At 35.4% G+C, this 19,127-nt stretch overlaps 1 protein-coding gene across 1 annotated transcript in view; it reads right to left on the reverse strand.

The window, feature by feature from the left end:
- Positions 1–19,127, reverse strand: part of LOC114049853 (regulator of G-protein signaling 7-like) — a 633,475-nt gene that overhangs the window by 151,582 nt on the left and 462,766 nt on the right. The window contains exon 5 of the mRNA XM_027871288.1: positions 5,591–5,697. Within this exon, the coding sequence (XP_027727089.1) occupies positions 5,591–5,697 (107 nt within the window). The remainder of the gene's footprint in view (positions 1–5,590; positions 5,698–19,127) is intronic.

Genomic DNA, 19,127 nt, shown 5'->3' on the forward strand with positions numbered 1-19,127 from the left:
CAGGCCTCTTCAAACTACTGATCCCTTAAAGCTCTGATGTTACTAGGAAACTCACTGCCTTTGCCACTCTCCCATCTTTATGTTGCCATATTCAAGTCATCAATCTATAGCAATTTTTGTTTTGTGTTGTTTTTTTAAATTATTTTTAGGCACTTGGGATTAAGTGACTTGCCCAGGGTCACACAGCTAGTAAGTGTCAAGTGTTTGGTCTGAGGTCAGATTTGAACTCAGGTCCTCCTGACTTCAGGGCCAGTGCTCTATCCACTGCGCCACCTAGCTGCCCCAATCTATAGCAATTTTTAAATGATTCCTCCTAAAGCTGTTAGCATCCAGCTTGAATTCAGTAGGCTAGGGTGGAAAGAAAAGTGTTCCAAATCTTTTTTTTTCTTTTCCTTTCAAGGCATTAATATAGTTTTACTTTTGAGCAAATGAAACCATTCTGAAACAATATCCTTAATGACTTTCATTCTTCTCTTCTGTACCTGTCAACTTTATGACCTTCATTCAGCAAGGATGGATATGAGAGGACTGAGTATAACAGCCAAGTGCCAGAAATGGAGAATAAATAGAATAATTCCAATTCCCTACCACCACCGCAATATACACATATCTCAAGTTCTGGTTTGAGTACAATAACTTCCACAATAATGGAAAATGGGACATGAGTTAACTTAATTCCAGTAACCAGAATTCTATCTTATCATTTAGTCAAAAAGACTACAAAAAGAACTTTAATGCATCAGCAAAGACAACAGCCCTCCCCCTTGCCCCCCCAAAAGAAAACAGATAACAATGACCACATTATGATTCATTATCATATCTTTGGATTATTGGTGATAATTTGAGTACTTCTGTTTGATTATTTTATAAAATGCTGATTTCATTTAAGTGTCTTAAATAAGAAGCCACATTGTGAAAAAAACCATATTTTCCTTATAGTCCATTACTTCTCATTCAAGAACTATTAGTGCAAAAATGCTTTTGCAATTATTTTATTTTTGCTGAGTTAATGCCCTGGGCATAATTCAGAAAATCAGATTTTCAAGTTTAATTCCTATATTGTTCAATTCACAAAAATAAGAATTGCTAGAAATACAACTATGAGATCCTGCAGCCAGTGTATGTCACCTTATGACACAATGAAATTAAGTTAAAAGTTACTTTTTCAATAGAATTGGCTGACATTTTACCAAAAACCCAAAGAGGTATCTTGTTAAATGAGCATTGGATATTCCGTAGGAAAAAGCTGCTCTTTCCCTCCACTGATGAGGGAAGAAAATGCAAATGTGTTGGTGTGGTGCCAGTCAGAACAATGGTGTACCAAATTATTGCCAACACTTTGAGTTTACAGAAAGTACTATTTGCCAGAACTGCTGTGGGACATTCCTGGATGATGGCTTTAGTAAAAAGCAATAACCAGATGTCTATTTTGTCTAGCAGTATGCCCCAAAATACTAGAAGGAAAATATAGTGATGAGAATCAGATTAGTAGCTAACAGAAGACATGTACCCACCAGATGGACCAAAGTTTGAAGACATTTACTTACCTATTGTGAACTAATTTTACTTTATTCATCAGTGACAGAAAAAAAAAAAAAACCACAGCCAAACAAAACATGACAACCAACCCCTGGGCAATAAGGACATCCACTGTAATATCTATTTAATCATTATCCCTTTGTAAATATATTGTTGATAGCTATCTCTCTGAAAATAACATGCAATAAATTCCCAGACATCATAAATTCTATTTTAAAAACAGATTAATTATTTTCATGTAACAGGATAAAGGGTGCATCTTGTGGGCAAGAAAAGTTGAACATAAAGAAATCTTGCATAGTATAGTGGTTTACAAAAGTTGAGTCTCTTTTCTGTGACTCAACTAATGAAAAGGATTATACATTTCAACCATCATTCTCTATGAAGAGAATAACAGTCATAATTGAAAGGAAAGTTTCCAAGGCTTTGATCGTGTTATACCCTATTCCTAGAACTCACCTTTCCTTTTTAAATCCTACACAACCTTTAGAGCAATGGGGGCCACTAAATGATACATAAGGATTCTTGGAGGCTGCATCTTGACTTAGAAAACACATATTAACATTATCTATGTTTTATGGCATTTTACTGAATTTGTTAAATATTTCCCAAATATATTTTAATCTGGTTCCAGATACACTTGGGAGTATTTGACACCTCTGCTTTAGAGGTTAACTCAAATGTTACCTCTTACATGAAGCATTCTTTGAGTTCCCCCAGTTTGAAAGGTTCCTCCCTTCAAATTAGTAGGCAGCACTTCTTAGAAGTCTTTTTGTGTATTATTAGTATTACATAGTTCATAGTGATTCTGTGTTTATTTAAAATATTGCATATTTATATATTTATAATATCTTCTGCTATACTCAATTCTTCATTAAGGTAGGTACTGTATCTTAATTATCTCTGCATCTCCCCTAGTGCCTTGCCTAGTGCTTCAAAAAAGGCTTGCTAAATGAAGGAATTAATATTATAGCGGGTACAGAATGTTCACATACTGTACCAAATTATTAAAATGCTCAGAAATAGTGAATAATAAAACTTAAATGATTTTTCCAACTACCTTAATTCTTCTGTGTGTATTTTGTTAAGAGATAAAGCAGAAGGAGTATAATAAAGTTCAGAGGTGTGGATTCAGCCAATCCTTGATAACTTGTTGTCAATGCTCTTGAGTTATTAACTATGTTGCCCTGTGGACTCATGTGGAAACGCCCAAACTCCAGGATTTTTAAATATTCAGGAGGATATCATCTTAAGGAAAAGTTCAAATTATTGTGCAAAAAAAGAAAACCCTTTGAAGGTGGTTAGAATGAAAAAAAATCTATCTTTACAGTTCCATCAAGTTTTAAGGGCATAACAAGGTAAGGGATGAGTGTGGATGATGCCTTAGTGTGCAATGTTAATCTCTCATAGCTTTATAAATCTGCACCCAAACACTGTCAGCAATTGCTTAATGCTTCTTTGCACACATCTGAATGTGATGAAAGTTATGAAAGGTCCACAGAGAGTCTTGTCAGGTGAAAATGACATTTAGCTATTGTATCAGAATGCTAACTCAACAATTTGAAATTTACAGAAAATGCAAAAGACACACTATAAAATGCTTGATTGTTATGAAATGGAGGAAAAGTTTACACTCTGTTGGAAAACACGGGTACTTCCATAAAGATTCTGCTCCTCGTAAGCTTCTTTGGAGAAAGAAGACAAAAATCACCAATTCAAGTCCACTGGTTATAACAAGCTCAAATGTATGACTAGGTTTTTCATTTTATTGGAGCTTTGCTGCAACAAATATCTTTTAATATAAGTGGTCCATCAACTAGAATTTATAAATATTTTTACTGTAGGTTGATATTTTATAATAGTGGTATGTATGTTATGAGAGTTTCCCTGTAATATCACATAATTGGCAAGTTAGAAAGCAACACATCTTAATTTTTAAAGGTATATCCTAAGATAAATTCCAATTAAATAGTCCCCATTACTTCAAAATTTATGACATATTTAAATGGATTGTTCTACTTTTACTCTTATTGTAAAAAGAGAAAGTTAGCCATAGTTTTCTTATCTGTAAAATGAGGGTTGGGATAGAATCTAGATATCAAATACAGGGCCAACAGGCCCACAAAATTCCCTGAACCAGATTAAAATATAATTTTGAAATAAATAAAAACACAAAATACATTTTACAAATGTTTTAAAAATACAAAAATACATTTTAAAACTGAGTGAATATGCAACCCACAGGGATCTTTATGTAAAGATTAATGGCCCCTGTTTCTATTTGGGTTTGACACCGCTAGGCTAGATGACCTCTAAGGTGGTATAATATACTAGAGACAAGCTGGATTTGCAGTCAGTGGGCTTCAGTTTATATTCTCTTCTACAACTTATTAGCTGTGTGATCCTGGGCAATTCATTTAACCTCTACGGATTATCATCTCCTCATTCTTAAATGAAGGGACAAGACTAGACAGCTTATAAAACCCCTTCTGGCCCTAAAACTTTGATCCCATGAATTAAATCTAAAGTTACATACTCAATGACCTAAAGATAATTGGCTATTGTGAAGTACTTTGAAAAAACCATATATATATAAATAACTATATGCTAATTAAAATGTCTTTTTAAACAAGAACTGTAGTAATAGAAACTTTTTTGATCTATTTTGATTTATGTTTACTTGAAATCAATAAAAATTAATAAAATATCATTCCTTAAAAATTCAGATTTTTGAACAATTAAAGCTGATTTCCGATAAATTAATTCAAATTGGTGAAGTAAATATCAAGATATGAGCAACCATGCTGGCCAAATCAGTTACCACTGAAATACAAAGAGAAAAAACATCATGAATTTCCTTTGCTTGTATTTCAATTGTCCTTTGAACAACAGCTACTAAAACTTTTTTGATGGAAAAAAGGTCCTTAAAATTTGCTTTCCCCTTCTATTTTAGTTGCCTGATTTTTCTGGCCAAGTGGTTCCCAGATTTCTCTTTAGTGATCATCCTAGACACAGTTTTCTGCTTTTCATGCTTCTCCAAACAGCATCATAATGATATCTGAAATTTGGATTGTGAGACATCATTTCCAGAAGCTCACTGATGAAAGCAGTCAATCCCAAAGTTTGACCTTTAGGTTTATCAGCATGTTTTACTTCTGTAAGCTTCAATCCTCTAATCAGTGATTCCTGACTCATCATGTCTGATTCTGTCAGGGAATATACATCACTTGCTCCAAGTATGTTCAAGTGGACTCAAGTGGCAAATGTCTGCACAGTAAATGAAGTTAGTTGAAACAACCATTAGTGGAAGGGAGAATTACAATGGGCCCGCTTGTTTCATTTGAAAATGGCCCAGACATGCGTAGGGGAAAGGGGGGTAGTGGGGTAGGGGTGGGGATGTTAGAGTAAGGAGGCATGAGCATTTTGTAGCATTTCTTAGTTCAGTTCATGTCTCAGTTGACTCTTTGCAAAGAAAGGCTTAGTATAGTCCTTGCTGGCTTGCAGGAAAGTTGCTGATGTCAAATTGTGCAGGGCATACAATTAGCCATGCTCCCTGAACTCTACTTTCTAAACACACACACACACACACACACACACACACACACATCTCTCACCTATCCATCTTCCCATCCCCATCCTCCCACTGAATTGCCATGCCTTCAGTGCAAATTTCTGACTGAAAATAGTCAGGGATCTTAATCAAAGCCCATGACTCAAAGATGGGGGCATTTCTACCTCTTGAAGACCATCAAATCACTGTCTGTATTGTTCTCAAGCTCTTCATTTAAATATAATAATCAAGGCATTTAGCTTTCCTCAAATCACCTTCCCTGCTTCTGTGGTCTGTAATCCATTTTTCTCTGGATCTGTTAGTAGGTTTTATTTTCTCTTTCTTAAATATTAATTATACCACTAACATTATATCACTAACATTAATTATATCACTAACAAGTCAAAGAGAAAGAAAACAAATCATCATTTCCAAAAGTGCTTCTTTAAAAATCCACAAGCTTCCCATCAGCTGATTAAAATACATTTGGAATATACTTACTTGAAATCGGTAAAATGTGCCATCATCCTTTAATGTGAGAACGTGATCTGAGATTGGAAAGAAATAGCCATGGGCAGCCATTAGTGTCCCCAAATGGAGAGCCTCCACTGTTTCATGAAAAGAAAGAAAAGAATATATAAAGGCTTTTATATCTTTGATTTATAGCAATATAACAGTTCTCAATCTCTCCGAACACACTGTAAAATCAAGATCCTTAGCATTCTGAAAGCAGTGCTTTGTGTATATTATAATATTTTTGATTTCATGAGAGAAGTTACTGATATGATTACTGCTTCTATTAATCAGCTTTAAACATTAAGTAACCTCCAAGTGTCCTCTCATTTCATCATAATTTTCTCTCCGGGTACTAGATTCAGTTGACACATTTTGCCTTTTCATTAATCACCTTCCACATGTGAAAACTATTTAGAGTAATGTCACATTTATTCTAGAGAATGGATTTCCCAAGGGAAAAAAGCATTTTCCAGATAACAGAGGTACAAAACTTAAAACAGACCAATTTTTTATTTTAACTGTTTTTAGGAGAATCTTTTCAAAATATTATAGATGTGCTTTCCCAACTAAACAGAATATACTGAACATGAATATAATCATTTCTTTATGACTTAGTGTCCTCAATATTGATATCAGTTATTTTATTTTGCTGTAACACAGTGATGCTTTCAGGGACAACTGAAATATGCCCTGTACTGTTTCACCCACAGGCAGCTCTAGCTTTGGCTATTCCATCTAGTGCATCCTATGTACAACATGTGGTTATGTTTAATAGCAGAAGATGTGTGAATCTCACCCTGGCAGCCATCTCTGTTTTCTACCATCACCCTCTTGGCTTAACCCACTTCTTCTCCTCAACCTATTGCTCAGCCCCTTTGCTGTTCATCTCTGCTCTCTGCATAGAACATATAGGAGAACTGACAGGTGAGAAGGAGAAACAGATTAACATGCATGTATGTATGTATGAGCCAGTTCTCATTTAGTCAATCCTCCCTATTTATGGATCCCAAATATGTGAATTCTTGGAAAATTGATTTGGAATCCCCAGATCAATACTTCAGAAGCACTCTCATGGTTATTACTGGGCATGTGCAGGGCAAAGAAGAATTCAAGTCATTGATGTGCACTTTTGCAGCTGAGGTCAAACAAGAAGACACTGGCTTTTTCTTTCAGCTCTCATACTGTAAATAAGTGTCATTTTTAGTCTATTTAGTACCACTTTTTTCTTAGCTTTGTATTTTTGCTAGTGATTTCACTGTTTAAATTGACCCCCACTCACAGTGCTGGTATGCTGTGTAGTGTTCCTAAGCTTAAGAAGACCGTGATGTGCCTTATAGAGAAAATATGTGTGTTAGATAAGCTTCATTCGGGCATGAGTTATAGAGCTGTTGCCTGTGAGTTCAGTGTTAATGAATCAACAATACAGTATATCAAGAAGAAGAGATTTGTTGATCTGTACATGAGGCCACTCTAGAAAATGCTAAATTAAATGTTTTGACCAAATGCTTGCAGGAACCTATTCCCATATTCCCACTAAGAACAGTGCTTCAGTATTCACAGCACCTTTATAGAACATAATTACTGTGAATGACAAGAATCAACTGTGTGTGTAAGTTTATATACATGTGCATTATATGTGTGTATATACACACACACACATACATACACATACATATAAACAATTTTAAATAGAGGATAGAGGTGGATTTGAGATAACCCAAGATAGATCTGTTTGGATTTTTCTTGTCTTAGCTTTCCCTATTCCCTTTATTTTGTATGGTAGATCCAAGGATCTTGAGTTGGATGTTGAGAAAAATTCCTATTGCATTCTAAGGACTACTGGGATCTTTTTACTTGACTTGCAGCTAAAACTTCTCATGTATATTGTCTCTCTCATTAGAATGTGAGTCTTTGAGATTGGGGACTATCTCCATTTTTCTATTTTTATCCTCAGCATTTATCCACAATGCTTTATATATGGTCAATGCATAATAAATGTTTTTTATTCATTCATTAACAGGTCCCCAAACAAATACAGCTTTTCAGGATGATTTCAAAAAAACCTGGAAAGACTTAAATGAACTGATGCAAAATGAAGTGAGTAGAACCAGAAGAACATTGTACCCAGTAACAGCAATATTGTACAATGAACAACTGTGAATAATTAAGCTATTCTCAGTAATACAATTATCCAAGATAGTCCCAAAGGACTCATGATGAAAAATGCTATGTGCCTCCAGAGAACTGATGGAATCTGAATACAGACCAAAGCATACTATTTTTCACTTTCTTTGTTTCTTTTTTTCTTTTCTTTTCTTTTTTTGGTTAGAGTTTTCTTCCAGAAAACAACTAATGTGGAAATGTTTTACATGGTTGCACATGTATAACCTATATCAGATTGCTTACTATCTCGGGTAGGGGGATGAAAGAATTTGGAACTTAAAATTAAAAAAAAATTAATTGTTTTATATGTAATTGGAGAAAAATAAAATATTATTTAAAGAAATACAGATCTTACTCTTGGCTATTTGTTGAAACATTGGTCCATGAAACGCTCCTGAACTGAGAAGATTGGCAATCAGGAATCACTGCAGATTAATGGTATGTGCTAAACCCAAGTTAGATTGGGCTTGGATAGAGACCTTGCCACTAATAAGAAGAAACAATGTTCAAAGACAGATTTCATGACTGTGGGCTCTAAGTTAAACATATTCTGTGCAGCTACAGTCTAAAGTTAACAGCCATTTACATGATTTGTCTTAAGGGTATGTAGAAAGTTGAGATAACTCTGACTCTGTCAGATAAGAGGACTGTTTCTATGTTGAGTAAGTGGGTAGCTATTTCTGAATATGAATACATTAGTATTCAGGTTCATGAATACTAATACAAAATCTAAATTCAATCAAAGTGCTTACCAATAATATCTAGACTTTTATGTCTTCCTCTGCTGAAGTCCACTTTTGGTGCTTCTTCATAACACGGAGGTGATGGAATTCTCAAAGGTTATACCATCAGAGCTTTGAAAGGCCCCACCCAACTGGAAAGTCTTCAAATATAGCCTACCAATATGCAAGTCATCCAAGGAAAAACTTTGTGCAGAAAGAGGCTCATTTCTACAAGGTTGGGTATGATCTTTTCCAGGCACACGAATTTATGAAGACTGTTTTCTACAGTGTGGAGATATGATCTGCATTGGTGAGGTAAATGCTCACACTGAAGCAATTATAAATCCTTTAAGTACAAAAGTAAGTTGAACCCACAGGTAATTATTTGTGCATCACTCCTCTGCTTCTATGTAGTTTAAAATCTTTTGGGCCAAGAAGCATGGTATCTACTTTTGTCCCCTGATAATCTCCCTTATATAGCAAAATTCTGCTTTACACTCCTGTGGAATTCTCACTGCTTTTGATTCTATCTGTGGGAGTTGATCAAGCCAGAGTAGTGTAAATTTTTAAGTGCCGATTGCTGGGACAGGCTGAAACAATTATGTCTACCTTGAACTTCTACTGTGGAGAAAGTACACTGAGCAAGTATGTCAAAATTTCATGGAGGGAATTTTACCCTTAATGTTATAGGATCTAAGGACAGTGTCCAAATAAACTACTTTGAGGGCTATCTTTACATAAAGTAAAATCTTAAATGCAGTGTATTCCAAAAGTCTTAGTGCAATTTTAAGCTCTAAGGCTTAACACCAATAGCTTCAAAAGATCTGATACCTTCTAATTTCTAGAGGTACATGTTGAGACTCATTGCATTTGGTTAGCTGCACATTAAAAATCCCTGTGATCCAATGCCACCCTGGGCTTAGAGGTGTCTTCTTAGTTTCATGACTATCATTATGATGATGATCAGTGAATCTCTAAGCACCTCTAGTGTACGTAGCAGTACGGTAGAAAGGATATTTGACCAGAAGTCAGAAAACATGTCTTATAGGTCAAGCTTGACTACTGCACAGTAGCATGACATTGGAAACTCACTATCCTGGCCCAATGTAGCACTCACAATAGTAAATGAGGAGCGGACAGTTGTTAGCATGCCACTATTGGAAATGGAGCCTTTCTCAACCTGAGACTTTGTAGGTAATTTCAAAATATAATTATATTCTCCCTGTTATTAATATATCCATGACTTATTCTCTGCTCATCTCTTTTTGGCTTGGGAGAGTTGCTTAGGCCTCCATTTCATAACCTCTCTCAGTCTGGGCAGGATCAGATTCATCATACATTATTTTTATTATGTTGAACTTTCTATTTATTTTGTTTGCAATCTAATATTATTGTTAATATGTTTACCATCTTATAGGTACTGAAGCACCACAGCCTATTAAAACCATAAGGGCTCTTGTAGAAAAGCAAGAATTTGACAATCCAATGGAGCAGATACCCCAGCAGGTTGTCCTGCAGTGCATATTCCTTATAGCCATTCAGCCTCAACAGTCTTATTTGATCAGAATCAGCAGCAACGAATATAAGTTATCTACACTCAGATGTAGTTGTCCATACTCCCAAGCTCAAGTACCTCACACCCAAATAAGAGTCTATCTACAAAAAGCTCCCCTACCTCTTCTTACACCTTTAAATTTGCCTCAATAATAAAAGGCGATGTCTGTTCAAAACCTTACATAGAGACTTCTGGTGGCCACAGAAATAGCCCAATAGCTGTTAGTAAATCTAGTCATTAAGTTATGTTCCTAGGCCAAAGAGCTCGTAGAGAAATTCATCAAGCTTACTGCAATCCTTGTCAACTTCTCTCTTCCCAAGTCTATGTATTACTAGACTTCATTTGACTTTATAATAGGAAATTGTAGGGTAGGCTAGAAATCAGAGCAGGGTTAAATCTCTAAATCCATTTCACTTCACAGTCTATAATACTCCATATTTCTCTATATGTTTTGAACTATGTGATAGCAGGTTAAAATTTCAGAATAGACATCTGCCAGATCACTGACATATATATGTGTGTGTGTGTATGTATATATGTATATTGTATATATTGATAAGCAATGAATCTCTTTAAGGCAGTTTTGTGCCCTGTTTCAATAGACTTAAATAATAATAAAAATAATAGGACTTTTGAAAAGTGTTTTTAATATATATTACCGTATTACTATTTTGAGTGTAGTTAGCTTTGTGACTCTGTATTAAGGTTGGATTTACTAATGGAAGCCCAGCTCATCCAATCCATGAGTAATTGGAAAATACCTGTTAGAAAATTGGCTTTGAGCAAGTGGGAATTGAAACCCCCATCTCCAAATTGCCTCTAGATCACAATTTAGCTAGCAAAAATGAAATCAGAGCCCAGAGGGCAGTGTTCAGATAAAGGAAGCAAAGATAAATAATGAATAAAGAAGATAGAGGAGTTTAAAATGCAAAGATTTTTAATATATCACTTCCCTTGAACTTTGGAAGCTTTCTCCTTTGGCTTTTTTTTTTAACTCTAGTTTGGATGGGGAGGGTGGGGTGGAGGATAAGTGGGGTAGGTGTGCTGCTGTGGGTGAGAAAGGATTCATTTTTCCCAGGCATTTATTGCATGCTCCAAACTGGATCTGGAAGTGATCTAGGGCAATCAGATTTGCATTTCTGTCACAATCATTCTCATCTTGATTACTCTCACAATAACTTTTGATTATCCTAAGTGTTCCTTTGTCTTTCAGAAAGACGTCTGACTTTCATGGATGATCAAATTTAATTAGTTGTCCTTTTCAGTTCTAAATCTATGATCCTATGATTTCCTAGGGTTTGATTAAAACAGGTACATTGCCATCTGTAAATAGGAAGAACATGTGAGGAGATTTGATTGTTTTATGGAAGAGAGGGGAGGGATTTCTGAAGCTTTCAGCCTTTGACCTGGTAAAGGTTCTATAATATTCCTTTATGTTTATGATGTGTCTTCTCTTAAAGTCCTAGTCTGATGCCTTAGATGGCCCTGTTGTTTGTTGCTGTTGTTGTTGTTGTTGTTGTTATTTTTTGCTTTTTTTCCCCCTTTTTAGTCTGTGCAATGGAAGACAAGCTTTGGTTGATCTTATTAAGTGAGGAAGATTTCCATTACCAGGTTGTATGTATAACTGTTTGAAGATCAGCCTAGGTGCATCTGAAAAGCTTTATTACTATTATAAAGTAGTAATTAGAAAAACAATTTGGTATTGACTAAAAAATAGAGTGGTAGAGCAGTGGAATAGATGAGGTACAAATTACATTATAGTAAATGACCAAGTAATCTAGTATTTGATAAACCCAAAGATCCAAACTTTTGGAACAAAAACTCATTATTTCAGAAAAACTGCTGGGAAAACTGGAAAACAGTATGACAGAAACCGGATACATACCAACATTTCACACTGTATACCAAGATAAGGTCAAAATGGGTACATAAAGAATGATACCAATAAGCAAATTAAGAGAGCATGGAATAATATCTGTCAGATTTATGGATAAGGGAAGAATTAAGGATCAAAGAAGATGTAGAGCACATTACAAAATATAAAATATAAATACAAAATATAAAATATAAAACAGATAATTTTGATTATATGAAATTTTAAAAAGTTTGTGCACAAATAAAACTAATGTAATCAAAATTATAAGGAAAGCAAAAAACTGGGGGAAAATTTGCAACAATTATCTCTGATAAAGTCCTCATTTCTCAAATATATGGAGAACTGAGTCAAATTTGTAAAAAATATAAGGCATTCCTCAATTTATAAGTGGTCAAAGGATATGAACAAGAAGTTTTCAGACAAAGAAATCAGAGCTATCTAGAGTTATATGAAAAAATGTTCTAAATCACTATTGATCAGAAAGAATGAAAACTAAAACAACTCTGAGGTACCACCTTACACCCATCAGAGTGGCTAATGTGACAAATATGACAAAAATGTTGGATGTTGGAGGGGGCATGGGAAAATTGGGAAACTAATACACTGTTGGTGGAGTTGTGAACTGATCCAACCATTCTGGAAAGCAATTTGGAACTATGTCCAAAGGACTATAAAATTGCATACTTTGCTCTGATTCAGCAATACCGCTGCTAGGTCTATATCCCAAAGACATCCAAAAAAAGGGGAAAGGACCTATTTGTATAAAAATATTTATAGCAACCCTTTGCACCACAGATCTAAAAGGGGAAAAAAAACTTGATGTATAATGACAAGCAGCCAGGCATTGGGGACAGCAGATTCTGAAGGGCACAGATTAAAAAATGGATAGGGTCCCATGGATTAAAATTCTACAGGGAAAGTTATTATAGAATCTTTGCCAGGTCAAAGGCTGAAATTCTGAGAAATCCTTCCCCTTCCTCCATAAAATAATCAAACCTCTTCACATACTTCTCCTATTTACAGATGGCATTGTGCCTATTTTAATCAAGCCCTGGGAAATTGCAGGATCATAGATTTAGAACTAAAATGGACAACTTGATAGTTAACAAGCTGCCCTTTTATTCTATGCCAGCTAAATATCTACAACTTACCCAAATCCCTTTTTGTGCCTGTAAACCTGGGGTACTACTAAGAAATCATTCCTCAGAACAACTGATGGTAACCTGAATATGTTTCAAAAGGTTATTGAAAGGGAGATAATGTCTCTTCTTCCCCCAAAATAAAGACACAATCTTCTGATAATCCATAGTATAGGAAAATTTAAATCTAGCTAGTTGACAGTAATTCACATTGAAATATCATTCAATCAATAATCACCAAACACATTAAGTACCTATTAAGGTTCTGATTCTGTGCTAGGCACTGGGGAAACAAAAACAAAAACGAAACAATCCGTTCAGTAAAGAATATTGAATTCTATCAGAGGAAATGATGTGTGTTTATATGTATGTGTAATATATTCATAACAAACACAGGGTAATTTGAAGAGGGTAATATTCATGTTCAACTGAATGATTCCCTGGACATAAGGAATCTCCAAAGCAAAGTTAAAAATATAATCCATTATTAACACTAATTGCCAGTCTTTCTAATTTGGTCTTCTCACCTGACTCTGATCCCTGCCCTCAGAAGTGTATCTATCTAGGAGATATGATGTTTCCATAAATAATTCTAGCAGGGTAAGTGAATATAAAAGTCAAAAATGAAGTGCTAAGTAAAGTTGAAGGGGAGAAAGAAAGGGAGAGCTCAAAAGGAAAAGGCTTCAAGGAACATTTATTACTATTATCATTTACAATAACTCACAGTGCTATAGTGCTTTAACATTTTTTTAAACGAGGCTTCATAAGATGGGTAATATTTCAATAGATGGGGAAGGGGGAGATAGTACTATAAGGAACAGCATGAGTAAAGGTGCTGAGGAAGGAAAGCATAGAAGCCTCATCTGGAGTGGTTTAGTTTTGTGAGAACATAAAGTATATACAGAGTTGAAGCATAAGATAAGTGTAGAAGCTGGTCATGGTGGTATATGTCTATGATCCCTGTTGCCCAGATGTTTAGATTGAGCTTGGGAATTCTGAGGTGCAGTAAGGCTAAATGATTGGGCATCTGTGATGTCTGGCATAAATAGGGAGAGCTCCCTGGGAGCAGGCAACCACAAACTGGTTCGGGTCAAAACCAGAGCAGGACAAGGTTTCAGTGGGATCAGGCCAAATAATGCCACTGCAGTTTCATTATGAACGACCAGGGTCAAAAAATAAAAACAAAAGGTGAGTCTAGAAAGGTAAGTTGATAACCTGGTGATAACCTATGGGGAGTCTTCTGTAGTCTTTCACTCAATAGTGTCATACCCTAACCCTAACCCATATTGTTATGCCCATCTTGCTATGCTCTTCTACAACAGCTCTTGTATAAAAGGTTTAGGGAGAGCCTGGCCCTTTGATTCATGAACTCTCTTAGATACATCACACAGTTAGGTAGTTCCTCAATGGGAAAACTGTGTAATCTCCAAAAACGGGGTTCTGTGCTACTATCTCAACAGGTCTGTGGTTCAAAACTCTCTCGGGGTCTTAGAAATAAACCTGATATGGGGAGGGGTGGAGGTGCACTCCTACTACTCATCATTACAGGTGCTACACTCCCACTGATGTGCTTCCAATTTATATAGAATCTGCCACTGTGGCATCTTTCATTCTTAAATATAGAACATTTATGAGACAATAAAACAAAAGTAATAGTAATCATAACATTTACTAAATAGAAGACAAAGTCATGACTAATCAAATATCAGTTACTTATTAGAAAATAAAAGCATTAATAATCAAAACATTACAATCTACCTATAAACCAAATTTGTACACTCTCACCAATACCTCCAGTGTCAATAGGGGGAGAATAGGCACACACTTATAGAAATCTAACAGGAAGGCACATGAGTGTGGATTCCATATGACAAGAAAACTCACAACTTGGGACTGCAGGACTTGGTCCCTTCAAGAACAATCTGTACCACACAAAACTTCTTCTTTGCTAGTTGCTACCTTTCTTATCCTTTCTGACTTCCTGCTGCACAGTCACTCCTAGTCTGCTCAAAAGCCAAAGAAACAGTGACAACCTCTTTCAACTTCTAGCCTCCTTTAACAGGGCACTGAGAAAAGTGGCATGCTCTTTCAGTGACAAGCATTTTCCTTAAGTCAGAAAAATGACAAATTCCATAGATTTGCAAATAATGGAGGACTCTCCTTTGCCTAATCAGTTCCAAGCTTCTTCTCATAGCAAAGCACAGCTCAACACAGAATAAATAAAAACTCTATTTCTTCGCTATTCTCTTTTTCTCTCTCAAACCAGAGACAGAAGGTAATAACACAGGGACCCCTGAGAGTTTTCTCCTTTCTTGACTTATAGATGGTACTGGAGAGCAATACCTCCGATAGTCCTTCACACAGCAGCAAGGATTCTGCTCTCTTCCAATGAACTTTCACCAACTGCTCCAACCTTTCTCCAGCCAATCAGAAAAGCAATATTTCTTTTCCAATTACCAAGTTCCCAACAAAGCAGCTGAAGAATCTGTTGTCTAAGTTAGAAGACTTCAGTGCTTTCTATCCTTGGTTTCTTATGACCCCTCCTGTGCTTGTTTACTTTGTCACTTCTTTTTTTCCATCTCTTTCTATAGAATCTTTCCAATCTTCTCTTATTCCTTAAATCTTCTAGTGCCTCAAATAGAGCCTCCTGGTGGTCAGTAACTTATTTTTAATTCAAGAAATTCATCATTTCATCAGACATGAAACCAAAAATCTTTGTATAAACTTCCCATGGTCCCCCAAAAGTTATTTTGACTGTCAGTTATAAGCTTCAGAATTCTAAAAAGTCATATGCAAGTGAGTTGATGTGCCACAATGTCCTGTAGTTATTCTTACCTTAATAATGACTCTGGCTTCAAACAGAATATCCATCTGAAGGGCAATTTTCTATCTACTCCTCAAAAGTCTGTGTGTCTCCAATCAAAATACTCTCTGAGAGACTAGGTTTCTTCACAAGTTGATTTTTATAATTTTTCTTTACACAAATTTTTTCATTTTTGACCTGGCTGAACTGCTTTGGGACTTCTCTGACTTCCCCATAATGACCAAGGGAATGCATTACTGGAAAAATCTCATTCTCCTCAAGATCCCATCAGTCTTGCTCCTCCAAATAGGTGTACTTCTCTCTCTCTCTCCCTGTCTCTCTCTTCAAATGTAAATATGCTCACAACACACATGTGAACATATATATGTGTTTATACGTATATCAGTATGCATATATGAATGAATTACACATCCATGTATGTGCATATACATATTTGTGCATTTGTACTTTTATACACACATACATATGCATTATATATAACTTGTGTATGTATGTATAGGGGTGAGATGTATAATTTCATTGATATTCACATTAATATTCATATAGGGAATTCCTGGTAAGGAAACTCTCTCTACTCTGCAGCTCCCGACCTGCAACTTACAATCTAAGAGAGACACCTAGGCTTTGAGTGATGTGACCAGAGTCATATAGTTAATATGAGTCAGAGGCTGGATTCTAGCCTTGGTGTCCTTATTTCTACTGATGTGTAAAATGAGGCCTAGAGAGTTTAAATGTCTTGTCCAAGGTCACACAGAGGCAGTATTAGAACCCAGGTCTTTCTTCACTCCAAATTCAGTCTACTTTTTACTATACCAGGCTATCTCCCCAAAGGACAGAATGTTTGGGTAAGCTGAATATGAATAGTGTGTAGTCTATCTATGATGCCCTAAGATTAATTTCCTACATCATTTAATACCAGTGTACTACGATCAGGGTAAAAAAGCCTTCCAATAAAAAAATTCCAAATAATATCTCTGCTTTGGAAGGTTAAACATATTGATCAGTAAGTCTAAGATATTTTAATCATCCATATTCTGTTTTGAAAGGAATTCTATGAGCTTTCAAAATATTAGATCTTAGAAATGTAAAGGTGAAGTTACTTGTATAATGCCACAAAATCTTTCATTGATGCTATTGAGATGAAAACTCTACTAGTTGGCCCGTCTAGGCATACTGTTCTCTCTCATGGTGACCACTCTTTTCCTCACTGTTGTATTGTTGCTTCTAAAGCAGATCACAATCATTCACCCTACACAATATGAAGAGGACTTCTGACAGTCTTGGATCAAAATATAGGAAAGGGGAAAATTTAATGAGTAATCCATCAAGATTGTCCTCCCAATAATGGCACACCAGATGGTAGGGCAAGATTATGCTGCTGAGCAAAATAACTGCTAATTAATCTTCCTGTACGCTTGTTGTTCTCTTCACCCACACAACTAAATAAAGTGCAGCAACAAATCTACCATTAAATTCAAGCTTCTTTTTGTTGTTGATTTTCAGACTATGAAAAATTAAGAGAAAAAAATCTATTGATCTACAAATAATAGTTACCATGTGAACTTAATATAGAACTGGTAAAATTATTATTTTTCTCTCTTCTGCTTTTGTAGAACAAATCTATCCTAAACCTTGAGGCAAAAGAATTACCCCATTTCTGAAATGTGCAGACTGAACACTAGATGGAATTTTTTGTTTTTGGCCACCTAACCTCAAAAGATGATTAAAATGAGAAAAGCAATGTAAATTATATACATATATATACATATATATACATACATACACATATATGCACACACATACAGATATACATGTATGTGTATGTGTGTGTGTGTATACACACACACATTGCTATTGTTGTTAAAGAAAAGAGTCCAAATGCTAAGAATTTCCATGTTACAGTAATACACCATTTATCCAGAAGTAAATTTTCTAATATCCTCCACTATTAAAAAAATTAACAATTTCAGCTTTCAAAGGTGATATAAATAACATATCTATAACAATCAACATTTATTAAGTACTTACTATGTGCCAGGTACTATACTAGGTTCTATACTGGAGATAAATAGAAAAATATTTTCTATCCACAGAAGCTTACATTCTACCAAAGAGTTTATTCATGTAAGCTGCCAAACTATAACCTCCAGATACCAAAATGAACTTTTTTTCACAAAAAGAGATAAATACTATTTTTTTCTGGGTTTGGGGGTGGTGAGGGAGCAGGTAGATGGTGCAGTGGATAAAGTGCCAGACCTGAAGTCAGGAAAACTCATCTTCATGAGTTCAAATCTGGCATCATACATTTACTAGGTGTATGATCCTAGGCAAGTCACTTAACCCTGTTTGCCTTATCTGTAAAATGATCTGGAGAAGCAAATGGCAAACCACTCCAGTATCTTTGCCATCACAGATGCCATCACAAAGAGTGGGACACAACTGAAATGACTGAACAACACTGTTTTTTTTTAACAATGTTATCATACAGACCTACAGATGGATCTAAACAATAAGACCATACAGACAGGGCTTGAGTGTTTACATGGAGCATCTCTAATCATCTTATTCAGTTTATAAATGTACCCTGGCATATATTTATAGGATGAATGACAGTCTATTTTTTCTCCAGCATTTTACTGCTTTTTGGTATTTCCTGCTGAGGGATGTCTTCCATGCTTTTGAAAGGCATATTGTCATTATTTTAATCTGATTCTATTTAGTTACATTCACTGCTGGTCATATGAATATGTTTTTCCTTATTTGAAAATCCACATCAAAATAACCCTGATGAGAGTAACCATAAGCCCAAAGCTTTGCATTCCTGATTCATAGGAATCCTGATACTTGTTTGTTTGTTTGTTTACTTTTTATCACAAACCTAATGTCAGTATACATGAATATTCCGATATACAAAGAACAGATGGGTATGGAATACATATAGAAAGCTATGGATGATTATCTCATTTTTATAGTACACACATATATATATATATATCAACATGATAGTAATAAAATACCCTAGCATACTGTGCTTCCTTCTTAAACTCCTTGAAAGTGGAAAGTTAACTATATGGAAGGATGGCTCACAGGAAGGAGTGTGCTAGTAAATGTTTAACAACCAGCTCTGGGGTAGGGTGGTGGGACACTGTATGCATGACACACTTTCAAGTTTAATCCACATTGCTAACATTTTCTACATCACTTTCATAAATCTGGACAATCAATGAAACTATAAATCAAGCC

Source organism: Vombatus ursinus, unplaced genomic scaffold, assembly GCF_900497805.2.
Source record: "Vombatus ursinus unplaced genomic scaffold, bare-nosed wombat genome assembly UNPS02014798.1, whole genome shotgun sequence".
NCBI classification, from domain to species: Eukaryota; Metazoa; Chordata; class Mammalia; order Diprotodontia; family Vombatidae; genus Vombatus; species Vombatus ursinus.